General features: G+C 45.5%; 1 protein-coding gene across 1 annotated transcript in view; it reads right to left on the reverse strand.

Annotated features, from left to right (window-relative positions):
* Positions 1–7,561: 7,561 nt before the first annotated feature.
* The window catches only part of CNST (consortin, connexin sorting protein), a gene marked incomplete in the record, with an annotated part of 278,963 nt that continues 260,291 nt past the window's right edge, over positions 7,562–26,233 (reverse strand). Inside the window, 2 exon segments of the mRNA XM_029593949.1 lie at positions 7,562–9,441; positions 16,734–16,869. Coding sequence (XP_029449809.1) covers positions 9,236–9,441; positions 16,734–16,869 — 342 coding nt within the window.

Genomic DNA, 26,233 nt, shown 5'->3' on the forward strand with positions numbered 1-26,233 from the left:
CGGCGTCCCCCCCGTGGGGATGCCGCGAAACAGGCCGCAGACCCTTGGAGACGGGCCAGGACCAAGGAGGTAAGGGCCTAGTCGCGGCTGCCCCGACTGGGACCGCAACAGTATTCCCCCTCTTACGCCCCCTCTTAGCAGGCCCGGGTTTACCTGGGTGGTCTTGATGGAAGGCTTTCAATAAGTCCTTATCAAGGATGTTGCGGGCTGGCTCCCATGTGTTGTCCTCGGATCCACAACCTTCCCAGGCAATGAGGTACTCCCAGCGACGTTGATGGAATCTGACATTTAGAAACTCCCGGACTTGGTAGGTGGTGTCTCCTGGCACGGAAGGATCTGCAGATTCGGGAGCTCGGGGATAATACCTGGAGAGGATGAGAGGCTTCAAAAGCGACACATGGAAGACATTGAGCACATGCATTGAGGAGGGTAAGCGCAAGCGATAGGAAACGGCTCCTACGTGCTCGGTGATGCGGAATGGTCCACAGAATCTGGGGGCGAGTCTGCGGGAAGGAATCCGAAGTTGTGGATTCTTTGTACTCAGCCAAACACGGTCCCCAGGGAGGTAGACTGGTGCTGGCAGACGGTGGCTGTCTGCCCATCTTTTGGTAGCAAGGGCAGCTCTTTGCATCTTCTTTTGGATAGACGTCCAGAGGGCAAGTAGCTGGCGGGCAGAGAGTTGCACTGCTGGCAGTGCGCTGGGTTCAGGCGAGGGCAAGGGCGGCCGAAGTTGCTTCCCATAGACAGATAAGAAGGGAGAACTTCCTGTAGCGGAGTGTGCATGATTGTTGTATGAAAATTCCGCCCATGGGAGAAGTTTGGCCCAATCGTCTTGTCTTTCGTTTACAAAGGAGCGCAGGAAGGTCTTCAGAGTCCGGTTCGTACGTTCAGTCTGCCCGTTACTCTGAGGGTGGAAGGCTGATGAGAGACTCAACTGGACCTTGAAGCGTTTACATAACACCTTCCAGTAGCGGGCGGTGAATTGTGGTCCTCGGTCTGATACAATGTCCTGGGGAAGACCATGAAGTCGGAACACATGTTGAACAAATAAATTAGCCAAGTCGGGCGCTGAAGGCAATTTTGACAGGGGAATAAAATGTGCCATTTTGGAGAACCAGTTCACAACAACCCAGATGACAGTGTTCCCATCTGATGCTGGGAGATCCACCACAAAATCTGTGGAGATGTGCGTCCAGGGCTCCACCGGGATAGGCAAGGGGTGTAACAACCCTCTAGGTTTCCCGCCAAGCGGTTTTTGCAATGCACAAGTGGGGCAGGAATCGACGAAGAGACAAACATCTTGTCTTACCGTTGGCCACCAATAGTACCGGTTGAGGAGGTCTAGCGTACTGGTATGGCCCGCATGCCCTCCAGTGAGGGATTCGTGGGCCCGTGCCAGCACGGCCCTACGAGAGCGGCGTGGGACTACGGTCTTTTCTTCGGAAGACACGGAGGTGGCGGCGAGACACACTTTCCTGGGATCCAAAATGTACTGGGGCGTCTCAGGGGTTTTCTCAATCTTGGTGGATCGTGACAGGGCATCTGCTCGCACATTTTTTTGAGCCAGGGTGATATCGTAGAGTGAAGTCAAATCGGTCAAAAAACAAAGACCAGCGGGCTTGTCTCGGATTCAGGCGCTGGGCTTGGCGGAGGAAAGAGAGATTTTTATGATCCGTGTAAATGGTGAAGGGGTGGTTGGCTCCCTCCAACCACTGCCTCCATTCTTCCAGGGCGAGTATTACGGCGAGCAGTTCTTTGTCGCCGACTCCATAATTACTCTCATCCAGGGAGAACCTCCTAGAGTAAAAGGAACATGGGAGAAGCTGTCCAGTGTCAGAGTGCTGGCTCAGCACCGCTCCAACAGCTACATTCGAGGCATCGACCTCAACCACGAACGGCCGACTGGGATCAGGATGGCGGAGGCATTAGTCTTGTAAGAAGGCTCTTTTCAAATCTTCGAAGGCTTGGCAGGCTTGAGCAGGCTAGTCCACCGCATTGGCTCCCTTCCGGGTGAGCGCAGTCAGAGGAGCCACTATGCGAGAGTAGCCGGGAATAAAATGCTGATAAGAGTTAGCAAAGCCGAGGAAACGTTGCAACGCCTTGAGACCCCTCGGCTGCGGCCAGTTCCTAATTGCAGCGACTTTCTCCAGATCCATCTGGAAGCCGTCAGCCGAAACAATATACCCCAGGAACGGCAAGGAAGTCTTTTCAAAGCTGCATTTCTCAAGCTTAGCGTACAAGCTGAGCTCTCTGAGAATTTGGAGCACCTGGCGAACATGCTGGCGGTCCGTAGGCAGGTCACGGGAGTAGATCAGGATGTCGTCGAGGTAGACTATCACACAGATGTTGAGCAAATCCCGTAGCACCTCGTTCATCTGGTGTTGGAAGACCGCTGGGGCATTACAAAGGCCAAAGGGCATTACAAGGTATTCGTAATGCCCATCCCGCGTATTGAACGCGGTCTTCCATTCGTCCCCGGGACGGATTCTTACTAAGTTGTAGGCCCCGCGTAGATCCAACTTAGTAAAGACTCTAGCGCCTTGGAGCCGATCAAGTAGTTCTGGAATCAACGGGAGAGGGTAGCAGTCCCGTTTGGTAACTGCATTGAGCCCTCGGTAGTCGATACAGGGCCTCAGGGAGCCATCTTTTTTATTGACGAAAAAGAATCCCGCCCCGGCGGGCGACTATGATGGGCGAATGAATCCTTTCGCCAAATTCTCAGTGATGTACTCAGACATGGCCCGTGTCTCGGGCAGGGACAAGGGGTACACCCTACCCTGAGGTGGCATAGATCCGGGCAACAAATCGATAGCGCAGTCATATGGACGATGCTGCGGAAGAATCTCTGCTTTAGTCTTCGAGAAGACATCCGTAAAGTCCTCGTATGGTGCTGGAGTTCCAAGGGTGGAGTGCAAAAGCAGAAGTGCTGGAGGCTTGGGAACCTTCATACAATGAGAGAGGCAATAGGGACTCCACTTAGTGATTTGCAGAGTATCCCACTGTCCACGGGGTGGACAGCCTTTTCAAGAATCAGGAAGGCTATCGCCTCCGAGTGGATCGCCCTGGTGCGACCTGGAAGGAGCGTTCCCTGAATGGAGGTAATCCGGAGTGGAACTTCTCATCTCTGCATAAGAATCTGCAGTTGAGAGACCAAGTCTTGCTGGATAAAATTACCTCCGGCTCCGGAATCCAGGAAGGCGAGGGTTTCCAAGGACCCTCCAGGAAATTCCAAGGTAATGGGTATCAAACTCTGAGGAGCTGTGGCACAACCTAGGAGGAGCTACTCCCGACCTCCTAGGTTCTGGAGTTTTCTGCACGCTCCTGGCAGCGTGCCAAGAAATGGCCTTTCTGACCACAGTAAAGGCACAAGCCCATCGAGCGGCGGCGTTGTCTCTCTTCAAGGGAGAGCGGGGCACGTCCTAACTGCATGGGTTCAGAGGCAGAAACATCAGGACGGGCAGGCCTGGGTGAAGGCAGCGGGCGTGAGGAACTGCGGGCAGGGCTGTGCTTTGTCGTGCGTAATTCTCGTGCTCGCTGTTGCAGGCGGCGATCGATGCGGGCAGCCATGTCAATGAGGGCATTAAGATCTTCCAGGAGATCCCGGGCGGCAATCTTGTCCTTGATGAGCCCTGACAACCCTTCCAAGAAGATGGCTTTAAGGCTATCGTCCTGCCAACCTACTTCCTGAGCGAGAGTCCTGAAATCCATTGCATAGCCCGCCAGGGAACGGGATCCTTGGCGAAGCTATAGCAACTGTGACATGGCTGAGGCCTGGCAGGCGGGTTCGTCAAAGGCTTGGCGATAGTTGGTGACGAACTGCTGCAAGTCGTCCAAGGAGGAGTCATTACGCTCCCACAGGCGGGAGGCCCACACCAGGGCCTTTCCATCGAGCAGGGAGAGAATGTACGCTACTTTGACGGAGTCCGTGGGAAACTGCCGGGGCAATAGCGAGAAGCGCACGAAACACTGGTTCAAGAACTCACGGCAGATCCTAGCATCTCCAGCGTAGCAAGCAGGTGGCGGCAGCTGAGTCACGGGTGAGGCTGCATCCTTGGGTCTCGAACCCACAGCAGGCGAAGAACGGGTATCGTGGGCATCCAATTTCCCAACGGATCCAGCCAGGACATCCAGGTATTGTTGTTGCTGTTGTAGCTGCAGAGCCAACCCAGGAAGATCCTGGGATCCTGGTACCTCGGCCGAGTCCATAGCCTTGCAATCTGTTGTGAGTGAACTGTTTAGTGGACCTTTGGGCCGACCTGTGAGAGACTGGGGAGAGGTGTGCTATAGTCTCTGGTGTGTGACAGGTCAGGAGGCGGATACCAGGCAGGAGCTGGATGTGAGCTTCACCCTGGAAGCCGGTACTCCCCTGGGAGGAGCCCAGCCGCTGGGACTTAGGTGATTCACCCTGGAGGTCGGTACTCCCCTGGGAGGAGCCCGGCCGCTGGGACTTAGGTGATCATGGGAGCTGGAGCAGGCAGGCAGGGATCAGGAGACAGGCAGGAACTGAAGCAGGCTAGGACTGAAGCGAGCAGGAACTGAAGCAGAACTGGCTACTGGAACCAGACTGGAACTGAAGCAGGACTGGCTACTGGAATCATACAGTAACTGGAGTAGGACTGGCTACTGGAACCAGACAGGAGCTGAAGCAGGACTGGCTACTGGAACCAGACAGGAGCTGAAGCAGGACTGGCTACTGGAACCTGGAACCAAACTGGAACTGAAGCAGAAACGATTACTGCAAGCAAGCCAAACAGAAGCAAGACTTGGGCACAGAGTGAAACAAGTCTCAGACAGGAACAGAGTCGCTAACGCAATAGCACACTCCGGGGCACGGAGCAACAGAGAACCGCAAGGAACCCCGTTGCAAGGCAAAGACCTGGGCTCCACGGCGGCCTTACATAGGCTGTGGCGTCTGACGTTAAGGATAGGGCGGAGCTTCCAGTGGCGGGAAACAGCCTTCATAAGCGCGGACTGCGCGCGCGCGCCTAGGGAGAAGGCGTCCAGGCAGGGCTTCTCGGCGGTGTCCCCCCCCGCGGGGATGCCGCAAAACAGGCCGCAGACCCTCGGAGACGAGCCGGGACCAAGGAGGTAAGGACCTAGATGCGGCTGCCGCGACTGGGACTGCAAAGCATGCATAGTGTGGCACAATGCTCGTACTTTTACCTGCATACAGAGTGGGACATTTTAAAAAAGATTTTGAAAATTGCCCTTCCTAAGCTCATTAAAAGGTACATTTTAAAAGTCGCATACGGGCGCATGTGTGCTCGCGTTTGCCGGCATGCACACATGGACGCACCGATTTTATAACATTCGCGCATGTTATAAAATCGGCTACCTGCCCGCACATGTGCATGATTTTACATCGACGTGCACATGTGCACACGAATCTTGTCTCAATGCGATAGGCCATTTTCCCTGTTTCCCTCCCAGTTCACCCCTATAAAGGAGCAAACTTCCTAAACTCCCTACCTAATCTGCTTCCCTTTTATCATATCAGCCCCAACCCCTAAAACCCCACTGACTACCCTAGATTTTTTTAGTTTTGATACTTACCCACAAGTCCGTAGCAGCAGCAGGTTATGCAGTCATCCAATCCCGGTGCGTGCTTCTTCACAACACTGACTTGCTGGCGCTGTCCCAGTCTGCCATTGCTGCACCCATGCCCCGACCACGCCCCTCCCCCGCATGCCCCTTTTCCCCCAAACCTTCAGTATTCACGTACTGGGAGATATGCGCATGGCTGCGGGCCTCTGAAAATCCGTGCATCCCAGTCACATGTGTATCTCCCGGTTTTGCCACGTGTAGGCCTTTTAAAATTTGGCCTTAAGCACGGCATTTGGTGTTTAATGCATTTTAGAAAATAGGCCCCAAAATGCAGGGAGGCAGATTTTCAGGCAGTACAAGTCTAGCCAATGCACCTAGAGCCTATGAAAGTCCAGTATGCTTTCTCCAGTTGTGGGGTGCGGCACCTTGCCTCATAATGTAGATGTGCTGGAGACAGGCAAACCCTCCAATCACATTGCTCCAATGCTTATGTTAGCACATTTGCCAATCAATCTTAATGCTATGTTTTTTTTGGCTTGTCAAATATCCTGCTCATGAAAAGGCAGAATTCACTGTTGATGGTTTTTCTCAAGGTTTTCCCATTCCTTGCAAAAAACCTGCATAATGGGCCAGATTTTCAAAGGGATATGTGCGTACCCCCCCGAAAACCTGGCTGAAGTACCCCCTGCGCGCGCCGAGCCTATGTTGAGTAGGCTCGGCGGCGTGTGCAAGTCCCGGGGCTTTCCTGGAGGCGTGTCGTGGTGGCGTGTCATTTGGGGGCGGGGCCACGGGCGTGGTTCTGGCCCAGGGGGGGTTTCGGGGGTGTGGCCGAGGCCTCCGAGATGGCTCCCGGGCCTGGGAATTGCACGCAGGCCCGACGCGCGCAAGTTAAGCCTGCTTCGGGCAGGCATAACTTGTACAAGAGGTAGGGGGGTTTAGATAGGGCTGGGGGGGTGGGCGGAAGGAAAGTTCCCTGCGAGGCCGCTCCGATTTCGGAGCGGCCTCCGAGGGAACGGAGGCAGGCTGTGCGGTTTGGCGCGCACAGGCTGCCGATTTTGGGCAGCCTTGTGCGCGCACCGACCCCGGATTTTAATGGATATGCGCGGCTACGCGCGTATCTATTACAATCCCGCGTACTCTTGTTTCCGCCTGGTGCGTGAACAAAAGTACGCGCGGGCGCAGATTTATAAAATCTGCCCCAATGTGTGCTCAGAGCCGAGAAATAATTCTTTGTTACTTTGTTAGAATAAAGTGCTGGTAAGACAAAAAATTGTAAAAAGAAGTGCTGGGCCAGGTAGCAGGCCTTATTAGGAAAAATTCCTTTACTCATATAATACTGTCTTAAGTGCTTTAGTAATCCACTTGTATAGGAAAAGATAGAGGATACAGCATCTAGCTTGGTGTCTCTGGAAATAGAACATTGTACAAGCTAAAGCTCTAGAAGTTAAGCTACTAAGGTTAAGGAACTCATTGAGAAGCATGAGGTATGTGAAGAAGGCAACCTTGTGGCAATTTTCGTCTCTTATGGGACTTCCCAGGTTCTCTTGCAGAGTCATCATATTGGTCAGGGTATTTATAAGATGCCTACTGCTGGGATGTTTAAGTGACACCATTTTTTCAGAAGGATAAGGGCAATCAAAGATGATATAACTGTCTGTGAAACCTTCCTCTAGTCCTCCAACAGGCACACATTTTGCTGTTTACAAGAGTGATTTTTATTTTTTATTAATGCTTTTAGGGCTGTAAGTTTTGGCATTTACTTCCAAGGGACCCAGCATCCATGGCTTGGCCCACAGCATAGCAGCAAAGTAGGATGACCAAGAATGTCTCTCTTCTGGAGTTGTTCCCTTTCGCAGTCATACTGCACATATGGAGGACATGTTCAGGAGAAACAATATGTAGGTCATACAAGCCATTAATTGTATGTCCATATGGATACAAGGCATACTCATCCTGAACCAGATGATGAAATATAAATATGTGAAAATGGAAATTTTTACACATTTTAACAGCTTCCTTGATAAAATTTAATTGTCCTTTATTGTTTTTCTTTTTAATATTCTGCAGAACAGATTTAAAATATCTTATAACAAAAAACCCCTTTAAGTACATGAGTCCTTGATACCAACATCTGATACAACTCTAAATAAATATTTTTCATTATAATCCATGATAAAGATTCAAACATTGATGATATTTTTAACATTTTTTTGGTGCCAGTGCACATACACTTAAAACAATTGAAAGCAGTTGTTGCTTTGTGAATAAACTTAAACGTGTTTTGAACAGTGAAGTCCAACATACAGTAACTCAAAAGTACAATAACCACACAGGAATTATAACAAGATTATTATAAGATGCATGCTCACAACACACCGCACACTGAAACAAAAACAGAAAGAAATAACATGAATTCATCAAATTAATCTAACAAATAAATATGCTGAAAAATAAAATAAAAGTACTGAACCAGCCAGTAACGCTTACAAATATAACAAAATCCCTCTCTTTGTCCACATTATCTCAGCTTTCCACTGTACTTTGTGGTGCAGATATGACTCAAAAGCCAGAAAATCTCTAAAATTACAATAATGTACAATAAGGATCCTTTTGGAGGGCAGGGGAAGGGAGGAGGAGGAAGACTATCAGGTTCTGTTTAAAACCAACATTTTCCATGGAGACTAAAGTTTGAAGTGGTCATTTACAGTTTAAATGAGTCGGACATGGTCTTCTAAAATACACAAGAGGCACATGATATAAGCTTCAGCAAAGCAATTGCCTGTTCCATCACTCGAGTGTGATCCTAGTAGTAAACTACTATTTTAGCAATATTTTAACCATGTTAACATATTACTGGGCCAATAATGCCATGGTCCTACTGCCCTCTGTTTCTTAGTCTTGTACACGATGCATATGGAACCACTGATTATTCTGTAATTGTTAAAGTGCTAATGAATGGATCTGAAACTGAAGTATTGCTTTTATGGATCGTCATTAAATCGCATATACATTATTCAAAAGAAATGAAAAAAAAAACCCAAACATCTTTTAAATCTAAAAATTACATCTTTAGTCGTAGCCTGCTCTATGAGTGTTTGCTCTCAATGGACACACACGCCATCTTTCAAAAGCATGTAAACAATATTTTAAATCATGTCCTCTTCCTAAACATAACATTACAATGGCTGTTTATATATTTCCACAAGATTCCAGTCAGGATACTGAGCTTCAAAAAACTGTTTAAGACAAGTGAAAATGACAAACATAATTACTGAAAGAAAGGCATGTCATTTTCATAAACCCGAACTTATTGCATGATAACTGGATGCACATCTTTGTTCAAACAGCTGTATCTCAAAGCTGCTCTTCTGAAGAGCTTGCAAAGGTTGTGCGGAAATGCGAACGATTACTAGAAGGGGTGTAACGTCTTCCTTTAGTCAATAAATGCTTACTTTGTTTTCAAAGTAAACATTGGAAAATGCCACATCACCATAATTTAACACCTGATTTTTGTTTACACTTCTTGGCACAGGACAGTGCCACTTGCAGGTCTTGTTATTAAAGGTTAGTTTGTCAGTTTAACCTCCATATGTGTGGAACACGCCACCACAGTCTTTATAGAACAATTGCAGAAAACAATTTCACCAGCATCTATGGTAAAGAGATAATGTGCCATTTCTGCCCAGTTCAGCTAGGAGGGGAAGACCCAATGCTTCACTTCCTCTAGTCCTTGAAGAACTTGAGTGTAATATAAATCCATATTGGAGGCAAAGTCAGTACATACAGGGGATTCCATGTCACCAAAAGAGCAGTACAGAGCGGTTCCTCCAACGCTGATGAAGACCGTCACTACACAGAGCAAGATCAGTAGAAGGCAAGAACCCCCTGCAACTTCATCTGCAAAGAGACAAGGGAATGCAGTCAGAAAAATGTTATCTGAATAAGTCTCCCTTCATTTCTTCTATAAAGTACTTCGTAAGATTAATGGTATTAGCTCTTGAGATAAGCAGAAGTTGCTCAGGTATTAAAAGTTGATAGGCAGAAGCTTGAATTTCTTACAAGTCTGATGAGTGATATCTCTCCCTTGAAGTGGCCATTCAGTGACAAAGGTCATTAAGCAAAATGAAAACTTTGGGTTTGCTTTCTAAAGGATTTCAAAATCATACCTTCATAACTATTGATTAAAACACCTTTTTTTACATACTCGGTTACACTAGACTGAGAACAGAATGCAAAGTTTAGGCTCTGCTGTTTCCACATTTTTCTGCTAATTATCATTGTTAGACAATCTATTGAACTTAAAAAAGAATGCATCCCAAATTTTGTATCTGTTTTATTGTACAAGTAAATACATTAAGGGGTAGATTTTCAAACCCTGGCGCGCGTAAATCTCGGGGTTTACATAAGCCTCGTGGCCGGGGCTTATGCACACCGGGCGAATTTTCAAACGGGCCTGGCCACGAGCGAAAACCCTGGGACGCATGTAAGTCTCGGGGCTTTAAAAGGGGGCGGTCCGGGGGGGTGGGGCTAGAGGCGCCCGGCACAGCAGCCATTTGCTGCTGTGCTGACGCATGCAACTTGCTCCTACTCCTTGACAGGAGCAAAAGGCAAAATAGAAAAATTATGGGCAGTTAGGATAGGGATAGGGGGAGGGCAGGATAGGGGAAGGGGAAGGGAGGTTAGGCTAGGGGGTTGGGAAGTTCCCTCCCAGTCCGCTCCTTAGTTGGAACAGACTGGGAGGTAACTGGGGAAGGCCCCAATGCATCGCCACACGTATTTGCAAAACTACATCCCCCTTGTGTGCGCTGACCCGAAATTTTATAACATGCATGCGGCAGCGCACGTATGTTATGAAATCTATCCCTAAGGTTTGCTGGGTGTGGCTCCTCTTTTACCTTCAGGTCACATCTGAACAGTTGCCTTGTTATATATTTCTAACAAGGCAACTGTTCAGATGTGACCTGAAGGTAAAAGCACACAACAGCTTGCAATAACTTGAAATCTGTCTAGTGCCAAACAGATTGTTTAATGATAATGTTTGCTGCTCTTGTGTCCGTCGGTTCCCGACGCCCTCTCTCCGCCCTCATTACCTCTTTGGTGCCTCCCTCTTCGCCCGAGGGAAGATTGGCTGCCTAGGCGTTCTTCTGCCGAAGTCCTCCGGCGTCCCCGGACCGGCTAGACGCTGCAAACCGCCATGTTTCCTGAGGCCTAGGGGCACGCACGCGGCGCAGCCCCGACTGAAGTACCGGCGCGAACCTCGGGGGCGTCCCCTGAAGATGATGTCACCCGCAACGGATATATAAGGTCTTAGAATTTGCTAACAGATTGAGTTAGCAAGGGTTACTCTACCTAAGCTACTCTGCCTCCTCGGACTTACTAGGGGTATCCGCTCCTCAGGGGCCTTGCTCTCTCCTTTGTTTTTCAGGTGACAGTCTGGAACCAGTACTCGCTCCTCGAGGGCCCTCGTTCCCAGACTTACTCTGTACTCTCTTCTGCCTGGAAGTCATCACTGCCAACTACATCAGTGAGTTACCATCGCTCTCTCAGAGCTTTCCCTGGAACCAGGTACTCGCTCCTCGAGGGCCTATACATTCCAGCTCCTGGGCTTCTATGAGACATTGTGTGGGTGTTACCATCTGGTTCGGTACATGAACTCTGCATACCCTGCCTACTCACTATATTTCAGTTTCTCTATAGTTCAGCCTCCAGGGATCGCTGTTCCAGTATCTGAGGGACTACAGCCCAGCCAGGCATTCCAGCTCACTACTGCCACCTCTGGTGGTTCAGTATACTGTCTAATAAAAGAACTAGTGTGTGTCTGTCTCCTAACTCTGAGCCTGACCAGTGGTCTCTCTCGAGATCTTCCCCTGGGGGTGTGTTCATCTGCCACCGGTCCAAGGATCCACCGACAACTCTCCTAAATAACAACAGATTGCTAATCCCAAGCAGACTATTAACTCCGAACTGAACAGCTGCCATGCGGGAGATTTGGGTTTGAATCCCGAACTCCGCTTCTGTTCGTTAGGATGACCAAGGTTGGGGATACTGTGGAGGCATCATTCACATTCTCCAAGGAGAGGGAGTCCTGGAAATTGCTCAAGAGCAACACCTACAAGTCATACTCAGATGCAGGTACAACAGGTTCTGGTGTAAGCTAAAGTCTGTGGCTAAATAGGAAAGAGGTTAAAAGAGGGAGAACTTGAAAGCTCATGGTGCTGTAGCCCCAGTAAAGCATGAGCTGGAAGTCAAAAAGGGAGGAGGTGGAAGCTGCAGGCCAAAAAGAAAAGAAAATCACCCCTTAAATCTTTTGTAAGGCGGGGAAACTGCAAGCTAGTTGGCTTTGTATATCAGAAATGTGTGGCACAGTGAGTTCAGCTTTGACTGCCATAAATTAGTCTTTGTTCAATAAGTTTGCTGTGACTCATTGGCTTTAAGCCCTTTTGGAACCTGCTTCAATCCCTCTTACTATACTGTTTATGACAGGTGGTCGGAAGTTGACTTGCTGTTGACTTTCATCTTGCAAGTGAAGACTTCTCCCCTTATGTTCTCACAGCTCTTTCATCCAGCCTGGTGCCAGAGCAACAATCCTACAATTGAGAGATATAAACCCAGCACATGTGTGCCCCTTGAGACCCTGGCAAGTGCTGCCACTGCTCGATGACCAGGGTTCCTTCCTGGAGGCTATCATTACCTCTGCCGCCTTCCCAGCTCAGGGAGCGGAAGTTAAGTTTGCACTGCTGTTTAAGATTCTCATCAAGGCTGAGATGAAACAAAAAAGGCAATCAGCCAGCCTGTGATACTTGGTACCAATCCAATACATTTCTTTTGATGAACATTTTTCCAATATTCTAAACAAGACAACGCTTCATGTGTTCTATTATTTAAATACAATAAAACTTAAAAAATATTATTACATCAGTACTTCAAATTTCAAGCTTTTTTTTTTTCTAATGAGTTATAACTAATAATACCCCCAAGGAGGGCATTTCTTGACAGATAAGTCTGATAGGAGGAGAGCACAAACTTATTTTGATTTCACTTTCCACAATGCACCCAATTGCCCAGCTTGAGTAGTTCTCTTTTGAAAAAATGTTTTTTAGTTATAAAACTCTTTCCATATTCCATGATGATATATTCTCTTCCTTCATCAGTAGATATTAGTAGTACAGTATACCTCTGCAGTAAAAAGTAGGGAAGTGCATTCGTTTAAAACAAATTGCAAATCCAAATTGAAAAAGGCCATTTTTGATTCATTCTGAATGGAACAAACTGAAAATGACCTTGACAGAAAATATCCGATCATTTCTAGGTGTTTTTGGTTCACTTATTAAAAAAATAATAATAATAAAAAGAAGTTCCCAGTCCTCGGTGCTGCCACCAACAATCTAGGGTCTGGGCCTACACTGACTAGACTCAGCCAAGCCAAGCTGGGCCTCACCAATCCCTTCCAACTTCCCTCTTGTCCACCTTCTGAAAAAGCTGCTGGGGGCCAGGGACCTCTCTGGAAAGGCCAGTGCAACTAATTGTGCAAACTGTACACTTGCACGAGGTGGAAACTCCATGGAGGGAGCAGTACTATATAGTGCAGGCTGTAGGACTTGGAACATGCACAGTGCAACCTATCCCCATGGTCACCTCCTTCCTCTACTCATAGCCTACTGTTTCAAAGTGGAAGCCTGCGGGTAAAAGGAGAGGGGTCCATGCACAGGCTTTGAGTCTCTGCAAAATATGCTGCTGGCTATGGGGAAGGAAGAGCTTGGAGAGAAGGTGGAATTGAAGGAGAGAGGAAGAGAAGAGTGATGGAGAAGCAGAGGGAGGAGAGAAGGGGAGCAATGAGAAGGGGGAAAAGCGAAGGGGATGGAGAGGGGGAGGATGTGAGGAGAGGGAAGGAGAGAGATGAAAGAGAAAGGTGTGAGGAGGAAGGAGAGAAGGGAGGGTGTGAAGACAGGAAGGGAGCGAGATGAAAGGGGAGGGTGTGAAAGAGAACACGGGAGAAGAGGTACAGAAGAAGGAGAGAAGAGTAGAAGAGGAGGGAGGAGAAAAGTTAAAGGTGGACGATGGGCGGTATAGAGGAGAGAAGGAGGGGTGGAGGAAAGAAAGAGGCAAGGATGTATAATGGTGCAGGAGAAGGGTGAGTATAGGGAGAAAGGGTATGTATGAGGGAAAGAGGGGAGGGGAAAATGGAAGAATGTTGGCAAGATACAGAAAAAAAAAGGAAAATAAAGACTGGGACATAGGAATGATGTGTTTTGCGAGTGGACCCTTGGGCCGAGGGGGAGTTGTCGCCAACTGTGGGGAGGAGCTCCACAGGTCCCCACCGTCGGTAGGCGAGGCTGAAGACTAGCAGAGACCCCGCTGGAGCTTCACCACTACCAGCCCGCATTCCCCTTAGGTTGAGCCCTTGGGTACCAGGGCCGGCTGGACTTATGTGGGGCCTCTGCAAAGATGGAAGTCCAGAGAGGAAAGATAGGTAGCGCAGTTTGTAGTAGTGAACAGGCAAAGATCGTGGCAGGTGGCGTAGCTCGTAGTCTGTGTCCAGGCGAAGGTCATGGCAAGCGGCGTAGCTCGTAGTCAAATCTGGTCCGAAGTAAAGCCACAGACAAGCAGAAGAAACGAGGAGGGCAGGAATGAGGAAGAAACTCAGGAACAACACGCCCTGGCAGAATTTTCAGGGGGAGTATTGGGGGATGAAGGAGTCTGGGGAGGCCCTTTTTCAGCTCATTAGTTTTTGGGAGTTTTCCAAATGTTTTATTTTGATTTGGCAAATGAATCAAACAGAAATAAACAATAAACAAACTGAAATCTCACACCCCCACCACTTTCCCTCAAAAACAAAAAGCTGAACCAAAATGAAATTTTGGGGTCTGTACATCCCTAGTAAACAGAAGGCTGGACCTATCTAAATTATAGTATAGGTTTTCTATCCTGGCATTTGAAATTACTCTCCAATGGCTTACAATACTGAAGCAACTACTGAAAGAGATGTATCTGTACAAAAGTATTTATTTATTTAAAAACCTTTGTTAATCGCTTTATTTATTATTTATTTATTTATTTAGGACTCTTATATACCGATATTCTTGTTTCAAGTTACAAATCACGTCGGTTTACAATATAACAACAAGTCTGTGCAAGAGAATGCATTACATTAAAACAAGGATGAGCTAACTTGGAACAAGTAACCTGGTTAAGCATAGGTGTAACTGGAAGAGATTTACTGCTTTACGCAGTAAGCTAGATATGTTGCTCTAGTGGCGAGCAACATAGCAGACTCTGAGGTATAAAAAGACTTTACAGATTTCAATAAACTGCCCAAAGTGATTTATGGGGATAATTTCCATTAGGTCGGGTACTTGACAGGTCTGCGGATACTGCAAGCTAATTTTCAAAAGGAAACTGCCCACACTCTTTCCATTTGAAAATATGTCCGGCAAAGTCGGCAGCTAAAAAAGTACTTGTGGCCTTTCTACCTGCTATTTGCGTGGGGCGGAGTCATGGGGAAATGCTCATATGGGGATTTAAATATCAAATCCCCCACATACACGTTCAAATACCCTCCCCTTGACCTCGGGAACGTGCATTTTACCCATGGCTAAAACAATGTGTGCTCTCAAACAGCCTGCATACTTTTAACTGCATTGAAAGTGGGCAATTTTCCAAAGCACATTTTATGCAGGTAAATATCTATCTGCCTAAAAAGCTTTGAAAACTGCCCTGTGCATGCACCCGAAGATATTCAGCTTTGCTTCAAAATTCAGAATTCCTGGAATAACTTTTATGTACAATTTCAGACATCACTCTCAATCTCTTATTAAATGGTAGACCACACACAACAAGAACAACTAGTAAACTACAACTAGTGATTCCATCACTCCCTCATGCCAAACTCTCTTCCACCAGAAACAGAGCCATTTCCATCATCGGCCCAAAGTTATGGAATTCATTACCCCAGTACCTCACCGTTCAAGAAAACCCAAAATCTTTTAAGAAAGACCTAAAAGCTTGGCTACTCAGCCAATCTCATAATGACAGCTTGCACAATGATCTCAAAACATAATACCACAGCCTTCCATAGCCTCCTAACATTCAATCCCCCCCTCTGACAATTTATCCTGCCTCCTACAGATGTCTACTATTATGCTTGAACTCAGTTTTTTTCAATGTACCTATCCTTTGGTATATCTTGCCTTGTTTATATTAATATTATATGACAGTTCTCAGCTTGTTAAATGTAAATGTTTTAAAACTTTTTAATGTAACAGGTTGTTATAATTGTAAACCGGAGTGAAGGCAACTCTGCTATACCTCTGTATATAAAAAAATGCTAAATAAATAAATAAATAGTGTAAATCTAATGCATTCATATTGTACTTACATTTAGGGAATTCAGCCTTCTTGTTGTTTGCTGCTTACATTTTCCCCCCACCTCAGCAGTTAATATTCTTTCTGTCTGATTATATCTGGGCTTCATTTTCTTTCAAAAGCATTCAGATGAATTGTTATGCGTGCCGTCCGTGGCAGAATCGCAGCGCAGCCCCCTCACCTCACGCAGACTCCAGCTCCTGGTTCCTCCTCGCTAGCGGCGGTGGGCCGCCGGCTTTGACCTCAGACCGTCCCCAGTGTCTCCGGCTCTGCCTTGGTCCCCAGTACTGCAGCTCAAGATGCATTTGCTCATCGGGCCGCTCTGCATGGCCCGTGGAGAGACGCCACTAGGCTCGCACGCACATCTCTGATCCTTATGAAGGGCCCGCGGTGGAAACCTGGTCGCAGCCCATGATGATGATGTCAAACTCTTCAGTGTATTTAAGTTCAGGCCTCGCTCCATAGCGCTGCCTTTGCAACAGGTCTCCTCGCTATCCAAGTACTTGTTGCTACTAGAGAATCCTCTCTAATCTTCATCCTGATCTCTGTTGTTCCCGGTTCCTGTCTTCCTCGTTCCTGCCCTGTCTATGTGTTGGAACTAAAAAAGGCCCTGCATGTGATCATTAGTGAAGGAAGTCCTGCACATACTCATTAAACATCCAGACAAGTTAAGAGTCTGAATATGGCACCTATCATGAGGACTAGCATATCCTGCTTGCCCTCAAAGAACAAGGCACCATCCTTTTTTAAATCTTAGACATTTTGATGTGCTTCTTACAAATCAGAAACTCTTAAATATAAGTTTAGAGATTATTATCAAAACTTACCCTGATCCAAGGCATCATCCATTTCCTGAAACCTCACCCGTCTCTTTGTTTGTTTCTGCTGGATTTCAACGACATTCTTTTCTTCACCATCATTTCGTTTCTTTAGTATGGACACCAGACCCTCAGCAGGAATAATCTGTTGTGAGAGTTTATAAGAAAGAGAGTCATATGAAACCCATTCTATTAGAACAGAGGTTGGGTAGATAAAATTATACTAATTCTGAGAGTCTCTGACAATACCGAGATAGTATCACAACTCTCTAACCAACTGCAATCTCTTATTATCCTCTTGTCAAGCATATAATATTCCTAGAATATATATTTACCATTAATTAAACATTATATATGTCACTTGAATCCAGAGTGTCAATTCATATTCTTAGGGAGTAGAAAGGTTAGCAGCTCTCCAAGGACTCAAGGTGGCTCAGTTTACAGGTGTACTTCCTTCAGAGTTTTCATGAAGTTGGAAATGACCCTCTTCTATTTATTCAGTCAATTCCCAGAATTGGCTGGAAAGAACAAGATGAATGGTCTCTTTGGACTCTAAACTTGTCAGCAACATAAGAAATGCCACACTAGATCAGTCCAATGGTCCTTTGAGTCCAGCATTCTGTTTCCAGCAGCTGCTGATCCAGATCGCATAGAAGAAGCACCCAACAGATCCTAATGGGGAGATCTATTCACTGCTGTTCACTCCCAGCTCCTGGCAGGAAGAGGTGGCATTCTTGAAGCCTACCAGGCTAATAGATGTTAATAGATTTGTCCTACAGAAATTTGTACAAATCTTTTATAAAAGCTATACTATTAACATTGACCACATCCTCTGGGCAACAAATTCCACAGCTTGTGTGCTGTCTGAAAAATGATTTTCTTAAATTTGTTTTTAGTCTTCTTACCAGTTAGTTTCCTAGTCCTAACACTAGACTTAGTAGGGTAAATAACTGGTCCCTATTTACTTGTTTCACATCCTACTCAGTTATCTCCTGCAAGCTGAAGGGCCCTAATCTTTTAAGTCTTTTTATCTTATGTGAGTCTTTCCTAAACCATTAACTTTTTGTTGCCTTTCTCTGTACTTTTTCTGATTCTGCCAAGTCTATTTTGAAAAAGGGTAATCAACTAGCTCCATATTTTCAAAACAAGCATAAACTTATAATTGTCTATTCTTAAGGAAATCAATAGGGACATCAGAACTAAAAGTCCATGCAGGCAGCAAAGGTAAAACCAGGACTGGATCAACCTTTGCTGACAATCTGGAGCCAGTTGGCAACTCTATTTTGAGACGAGACTACCAGATCTGTACACAGTACTCACGATGTGGTCATACTATGTTAATGCTGTTTCAATTCCCAATCTTTAAATCTTTTACTGGCTTGAGAAAGATGTGGAGTTCAGGCATTTCAAAGTCCAAATTCATGACATATTAAGGTTTTCTGTTCTGGTACCTCAAAATACAATTTCTCTACCACTAGAAAACAAAAGGTTGCTGGTTTTAATACTAAGAATTCTTGTGAGTAAAATTTATTAGGAAATGTGCTAAAATACGAAACGAGCAAGGACATAATATATTTGTAAAATCTTGGTATGTAATACGTTATATTATTTTTGCCTTTGGATTATCTCATCTAAATTCTAGCAGTAGTTAAGCAAACTTTTTACCAAAACCATAAGCAACTTCATATTACCCACTGGGCAAGTATATTATTTCTTAAGATACATTTGTCCAGACTGTAAAATATTCACATAGGCCTGGATTTATTAAAATGCACTAAATATCACATGTGATGGGAAAGGGGTAATAGGCTGTTTATTGCAAAATGTGCTATCTTAGTGCTTCGCATAGGTATTACCGCAGACTGTGATAACTTTTTGATGGACTCTCTACCTGGGTAACATCAAGCTAGGTTGAGAGAACATTGCACAAATCTCAGCTTTGTGTGAGTTTCCTCACTCCGAAGGTCATCAAATCTTCACAAGAGTGCACTGTTCTGTTTGTACGTCGCACTCTGCATGTCAAAGCGGCCCCTAACCCCTACACTACTACCTAAACCTCACCTTGAGTAACTGGGTGGGCCTCATATAGAGGTATAAATACATTCCTAGTGTGAGGGCCTTATAGCTAGTCTCTCTCTCTCTCGCTCCCCAGCAGCTTAAAATACTGAAAACGCTATTTGTGAAAACATCGCTAAGTGCGATAAAGCCATATCGCACGGCTTAATGCAAATGAAAAAGCTGTAGTTAAAATCTGCGTTAAAACTGTGCGATATGGCTTCGCCAATTGAAAAGCCAGCCCACTTGGCCAGAAATCCCGCCCCAAACTCCTCCCCTTTTCCTAATTTGCATCGCACCATGCATTATGGGGTTTTCACATGCGAAAACACTTTAACGCATGTGAAAACAACATATAGCACTTTGATAAATGACCCCCATAGTTTGCTAAAGATAGTCTTTGTCCAGGAGACATATCTTAGCAACTGTATGCATGGGAAGCAACCATTATGGTGTCCCACAATGCCTTGCTGTTAATAGCTCTCATTACCGTTTTACTTTCATGAATATTAGCAAGATAAAGAAGTTTAAAAATATTACTAAGGCTGGTTTTAACTTTCTCTGAGTACCAGTATGCTCCATGGCTTTTGTGTGGTGTCCATCAGCGGTAATTTCATTGAACTTTAAAGCTTAGCTGCACAATCAAATTTTAAACAAGCTGATGCATGCCAGTTAAAGGGCTCCACCGTGATCTGGCTTCTGTCAATCAGCTCTCTGACTTGTCCTGTTTGCTAAGTCAGTGTGTCCTTAATCTGCTTCCTCCAGCATTGACTGCTCAGTGATACAGGAAGGCAGGAAAAATATTAACTAAGCCAGCTTGGTTGCAGAAGCGACAGACTAAACCAGGGTCCTTTAATGGTTTGAACCAGCTTATTTTAAAGTCAAGTTATTTTGGTGGTGGATGAAGAGCCCCAACACTGCATCCGCGTTCCTATTGTTTAAACCGTTTTGTGTGCCACTGCAGATAGCAGTATAGAACAATTTTTAAATAGATGAAATAGATAAATAGTTTGTAATTTTTACTATTCAATAAAAAAATGATTATAAAGACAAATTTGTTTTTATTGGTATTAGAAAACACATACCAAATAAAACAGCACATAATTGACCCTTTAACATATTATGTTATCCATAATAATGGAAACTAGTGAAATCAGTAAGATAAAACTTGTGCATTCCCAATAATCCTAGCTTTGAACCCTTACTCCTGCCACCCTCTTCCCCCAGGAGAGATTAACTCTATGATCTCACACTCTGCCACCCCCCTCCCACCCCCCCAGGGCATTAATTCATTCAGAATCAAACCTCTCTATGTGGCAAGAAATGTATATTTTATATATAAATATTATTCCCAAATAGCCAGTGTAGTTTGTTTTTTCTTAGGAGAATCAGCTTTTGCTGCCAAAAGTTCCACGAGAAGACGACTATAGACTTCTTCCTCTACTGTATAAATAAAGAAGCATCCGATGATCACCAGCCGCAGAGAATAACCTTCTGTGCCGAGAGAAAAACAATCAGCGACCTCATCTTCTTCAATTTCATACCAGGAGGAAAATATGATAAATCTTCAAACAAAGCAGAATCGGCCAAAAATCCTACTTTGCAAGCCAGAATCTTATCAACAAATCAAAACACCTCAACCAGAAATTATGCCTAACATCAGACAGCCAAAATAAATGGCCCTAAGAACCCATATCTTTATTGCATTTAATACATAATTCAAGAGGATGCAATTTTTACCCTGTATGCACAGCTTTGTGATAAATAAAACCTCATCAAAAAATTATATTGAGCTTCTCTTAATCTTACATTAAGGGTGATATTATTAATATGAGAGAAGCAGTTAATAAATGTATCTAATGTGAGTTGGAGGTGAAGATCTTATGCCCACTTCTCAAAAAGAACTTCTATAATTCCAATTTTCCTCAAAGGATAATAACCATTTATGTAACACAGAAAGTTTGTGTCTACTCGGATTTACATAGATACAGAGGAAAAGCGTCATAGTGGACATTCTGTGAAATCCTTGGCTCAGTGTGCAGTGGAGGTCAAAAAAGCAAATAGAATGTTAGGAATGGAGAATAAAATGGAGAATGTCATAATACCTTTGTATTGTTCATGGTGGCACCACATCTAGAATACTGTATACTATTCTGGTTGCTGTGTCTTAAAAAAGATATAGTTGCATTGGAAAAGATACAGAGAAGGGCAACCAAAATGATAATGGAGATGCAATGGCTTCCTTATGAGGAAAGGCTAAAGAGGTTAGGGCTGTTCATCTTGGAGAACAGACAGCTGAGGGAAAATATGATAGAGGTCTATAAAATAATAAATGGTATAGAATGAATAAATGTAAATTGGTTATTTATTCTTTCAAAAAATAGTGGTCCATATCCAAAAGCATTTAGCTGGATAACTGAGAAGTTATCCAGCTAAATTAAAATTTGGGCACTTAGCCAGCTAAATTCTAGTTGGATAATAAGCTCTCTGGCTAAAAGTTACCTAGATAAGTTAGGGGAGTCCCAGAGGCATAACTAGGAGAAGTTGAGTTAGCCAAATAAGTTATCCAGCTAACTCTGAGATTCAGTAAACCGGATAAATTATCCTGTCCTAAAGATAGCTGGAAAAACTTATCTGGCTATCTTTAAGACAGCTGAGTATATTCAGTGGCTGTGCCACTGAATATACAGCGAATAGTTAGCCAGAGAAGTTTATCCTGCTATCTGAGCTGAACAGTGGCTGAATATGGACCTCACAAAGGCTAGGGAATACTCCATGAAGTTAGTAAGTAGCACATTTAAAACAAATCAAGGAAACTTCTTTTTCACTCAATGCATAATTATGCTCTGGAATTCATTGCTGGAGGATGTGGTTAAGGCAGTTAGCATAGCTCACTTTAGAAAAGGTTTGGGCAAGTTCCTAGAGGAGATATCCATATGAAGAATAGCCGCTATTTATCACTGCATTAGCTACATGGGATCTATTTACTGTATGGGTCTTGCCAGGTACTTGTTTCCTAGATTGGCCACTGTTGGAAACAGAATACTGGGCTTGATGGACTCTCAGTCTGACCCAGTATGGCAATTCTTATGTCCTTAAACAACTCCCATCTGGGCGCTACAAGATTTTCTCTACGTAAAGACTAAATATAATGTCTAAGTCATAAGTACCCAAAGATGTCTCTGCTGACTATGCAATAAGAGTGTTGTAGTTCCTCAAAAGATATAATTACTACGTGGCTATCCATTAACTGAAATATACTAATTATGCCCTTTTGAGACCAGGAATCAAAAATACTTGGATGCATTTCAAGCATCCCTATTCCCTACTATAGGTAAAAAAGGAGAAACACTGAAATTTAGCTGGAATTTCAAACAAACCCATTTCCATGTTTTCTATAAGGATAAAACTAAATGATGACTTTTGCGATGAGGTGGTAACCTAGAAGAAGCAGCATGTAAAACATAAATTGGAACTAGGGGAAAGAAAGTACGTTCCACAGTATTATGGTGTATAGTAATTTGTTTTTGGTAACTAATCTACAATATGTCTTAGATTAGCCGCCAAATTATATAATTTGATATTGGTTAACCACCAACCTGCCTGTATTCCCTCAGCTGAGATAAAAGTAAGCCTAGCTGTCTTCCCTTTCCATAGATAGTTCTGTAGCTATCTCACTAATAATCTGTCTTTCCATTTAAGTACAGTGGGAGAAAACTGAAAACATAAATCCACTTAGGGAGAATCACTATTTTAAAAAGATGAATTTTCCCCAACAAAGAGAAGCCCAGGCATGCAAAAGCTTATTGGTAGATTCAAGCATGTTAGACACATTCAGTTTGTAAAGATTAGAAAGATCACAAGGCAAAGCTATCCCCAAATATTTTATAGAGTCAGCAGCCCACTTGAGAGGGAAGTCATCTTTCCAAAGATCCTTCGGTTTGCCTGCCACTGACAAGGCCTCTAATTTCTCTAAATTTAGTTGCAAGCCAATCACATTGACATATTTAGCTATTTCCTGTAAAACTGCATGCAAAGACTTCCTAGGGTTAGTGAAATGTATTAACAGATCATCAGCAAATGCCGCAAGCTAAATTGGTGTTCTCCTAAGGAAACACCACAAATTCCTTCATGAGATTGAACTGTTCGAATCAAGAGGTCCAAGGAAAGTATAAAAAGCAAGGGAAAAAGAGGCAGCCCTGCCTAGTTCCCCTTTGTAAATAAAGATCTTGAGAAAATACACCATTAACACCATTGCTGCCATAGGATTATGATAAAGTACACAAACAAAATCCAAACTGCAAACAGAATTACCCAATTTACATGGTCAAATGCCTTTTCAACATCAAAACTGATCAAGAGAGATTCCAAATTACCTCAACAGGAGCAATCAGTAGAGGCAATAATTTTCCATACATTCCCGACTGCATATCGACGTTTAACAAAACCCACTTGCTCTTACAACTCCGGATAAACAGTCCACTAATACTTTACATCAAAGTTTATTAATAAAATATGTCTATGGGATCCCACTAGCAGAAGGTCTTGACCTGATTTTTGTAACACTGTAATTAAACATTAAGGGGCAGATTTTATAAATCTGCGCACACGGGTACTTTTGTTCGCGCACCGGGGTTGGCGCGCACAAGGCTGCCCAAAATCGGCAGCCTGCACGCGCCGAGCCGCGCAGCCTGCCTCCATTCCCTCCACCCCCCCCCCCCCCCGCACCTTCCCTTCCCCTACCTAACCCACCCCCCCGGCCCTATCTAACCCCCCCCCTCTCTACCTTTGTCGGCAAAGTTACGCCTTTGAAAATCTACCCCTAAACCTTTATTGGCTTCATATGTAAACCTTCCAGTCTCCAATAAGGAATTAAAAATTCGGCCTAACAGAAGATACACAATTAATTATTAACTAGAAAAATTCCCCCGAAAACCCATCTCGGGCCTTATATAATTTTGCCTACTGTTTAACAGGGTAATTCTCCTCCATCTTTAACAGTGCATTTAAAAACAGTTCCTGCTCAAAGTTAGCCTTATATAGGGTTGCATAATACCTATAGATAAGGTCTGAGATCTTTAACAGAATTCACAAGTTGCTCCTGATCATTTTTCAGAGCCATGATATGGGGGTAGATTTTCAGACGAGCGCGAACAGCCTACTTTTGTTTGCGCTCCAGGCGCAAACAAAAGTACGCTGGATTTTAGTAGATACGCGCGTAGTCGCGCGTATCGGCTAAAATCCTGGATCGGCGCGCGCAAGGCTATCGATTTCGTATAGCCTGCGCGCGCCGAGCCGCGCAGCCTACCCCCGTTCCCTCCTAGGCCGCTCCGAAATCGGAGCGGCCTAGAAGGGAACTTTCCTTTGCCCTCCCCTCACCTTCCCCTCCCTTCCCCTACCTAACCCACCCGCCCGGCCCCTGTCTAAACCCCCATCCTACCTTTGTCGGGGGATTTACGCCTCCCGGAGGGAGGCGTAAATCCCCGCGCGCCAGCGGGCCTCCTGCGCGCTGGGCCGCGACCTGGGGGCGGGTACGGAGAGCGCGGCCACGCCCCCGGGCCGTAGCCACGCCCCCGTACCCGCCCCCAAAACGCTGCCGACACGCCCCCGCAACGCCGCGCGCTCCGGCCCCGCCCCCGACACGCCTCCCGACACGCCCACTCCGAAAACCCCGGGACTTACGCGAGTCCCGGGGTTTTGCGCGCGCCGGTGAGCCTATGTAAAATAGGCTCACCGGCGCGCAGGGCCCTGCTCGCGTAAATCCGCCCGGTTTTGGGCGGATTTACGCGAGCAGGGCTCTGAAAATCCGCCCCATGGTTTGTACTGTCCAACATCTAGTTAGGTTAGCACATATTTTACCAGCTTTATTACCAAACTTAAAGAACTTACTCCAGTTTTTCTGATGTATCATAGTGTTAAGCACTGCCTGTGTCGCCTTGTTTGCTAAAGATGCATCTTTCCCATAACAGTGTTTATCAATTTTTAAAGATTTTTCCAAACGCAAAATATCTCTAGCTATTTTCTTCTTTCTCCTTGCTACATAAGAAATTATTTCCCTTTTTCTAACAGCCTTAGCCATTTCCCAAAATAACAGCAGGGAATTCTGGTGACCAGCATTAGTCTCATAAAAATCTACTTTATCATCACAAAAATCTTTAAATTTCAGATTCTGCTATAGAAAAGAAGGACATTTCCAACTTCTTATCTGTTCTGCAGCAGCGTAATCCTCCAAATCCATCCAGACCAGAGCATGATCTTGGCAGCTACTACCTTTGCAATGTTCCATTGAAAATAATAAATAATTCAGTCTAGTTATGAGTATTGTGTATCCTAGAAATATGTGTACAATCTTTCTCAGAGGGATGTACTCATCTCCACACATCTACTAAATGAAATCTAAATGAGGACAAAGAAAGGGAATTTCCCTAGCAGTATCAAGAGGGTGATATGTCTTAGCAGGTAACCAATCCACCTCCACCGTCAGTGACACATTTAAAGTCCTTCCCAATAAGCAGAGATAAATGTCTATACTTGTTTAACAATTACATCACTTTAGTATAGAACCTATGGGGTAGATTTTCAGAGCCCTGCTCGCCTAAATCCGCCCAAAACCGGGCGGATTTAGGCGAGCAGGGCCCTGCGCGCCGGGAAGCCTATTTTACATAGGCCTCCCGGCGCGCGCAGAGCCCCGGGACTCGCGTAAGTCCCGGGGTTCTCGGAGGGGGCGTGTCGGGGGCGGGCCCGGTCGTCGCGGCGTTCCGGGGGCGTGTCGGCAGCGTTTTGGGGGCGGGTACGGGGCGTGGCTACGGCCCGGGGGGCGTGGCCGCGCCCTCCGTACCCGCCCCCAGGTCGCGGCCCGGCGCGCAGCAGGCCCGCTGGCGCGCGGGGATTTACGTCTCCCTCCGGGAGGCGTAAATCCCCCGACAAAGGTAAGGGGGGGTGTAGACAGGGCCGGGCGGGTGGGTTAGGGAGGGGAAGGGAGGGGAAGGTGAGGGGAGGGCAAAGGAAAGTTCCCTCCAAGGCCGCTCCGATTTCGGAGCGGCCTTGGAGGGAACGGGGGGAGGCAGCGCGGCTCGGCGCGCGCAGGCTATACAAAATCGATAGCCTTGCGCGCGCCGATCCAGGATTTTAGTGGATACGCGCGGCTCCGCGCGTATCTACTAAAATCCAGCGTACTTTTGCTTGAGTCTGATGCGCAAGCAAAAGTAGGCTGATCGCGCTTCTTTTAAAATCTACCCCTATGATTGTAAACTTTAGGAGCATAGATGTTACAAAACAGAATAGGCTTCCCACATCAAAAAATTCTCAACTAATATATATATCTTCCTTCAGGATCTTTTTGAACAGCCAATGCCTGGCATGCAAGAGCTTTACTGATTAAGATAGCCACCCCAGCAGACCTATGACCAGAAGAGACAAAAAAAACCCTCCCCAAGATGTTCATCATCACTAAG

Source organism: Rhinatrema bivittatum, chromosome 3, assembly GCF_901001135.1.
Source record: "Rhinatrema bivittatum chromosome 3, aRhiBiv1.1, whole genome shotgun sequence".
NCBI lineage: Eukaryota > Metazoa > Chordata > Amphibia > Gymnophiona > Rhinatrematidae > Rhinatrema > Rhinatrema bivittatum.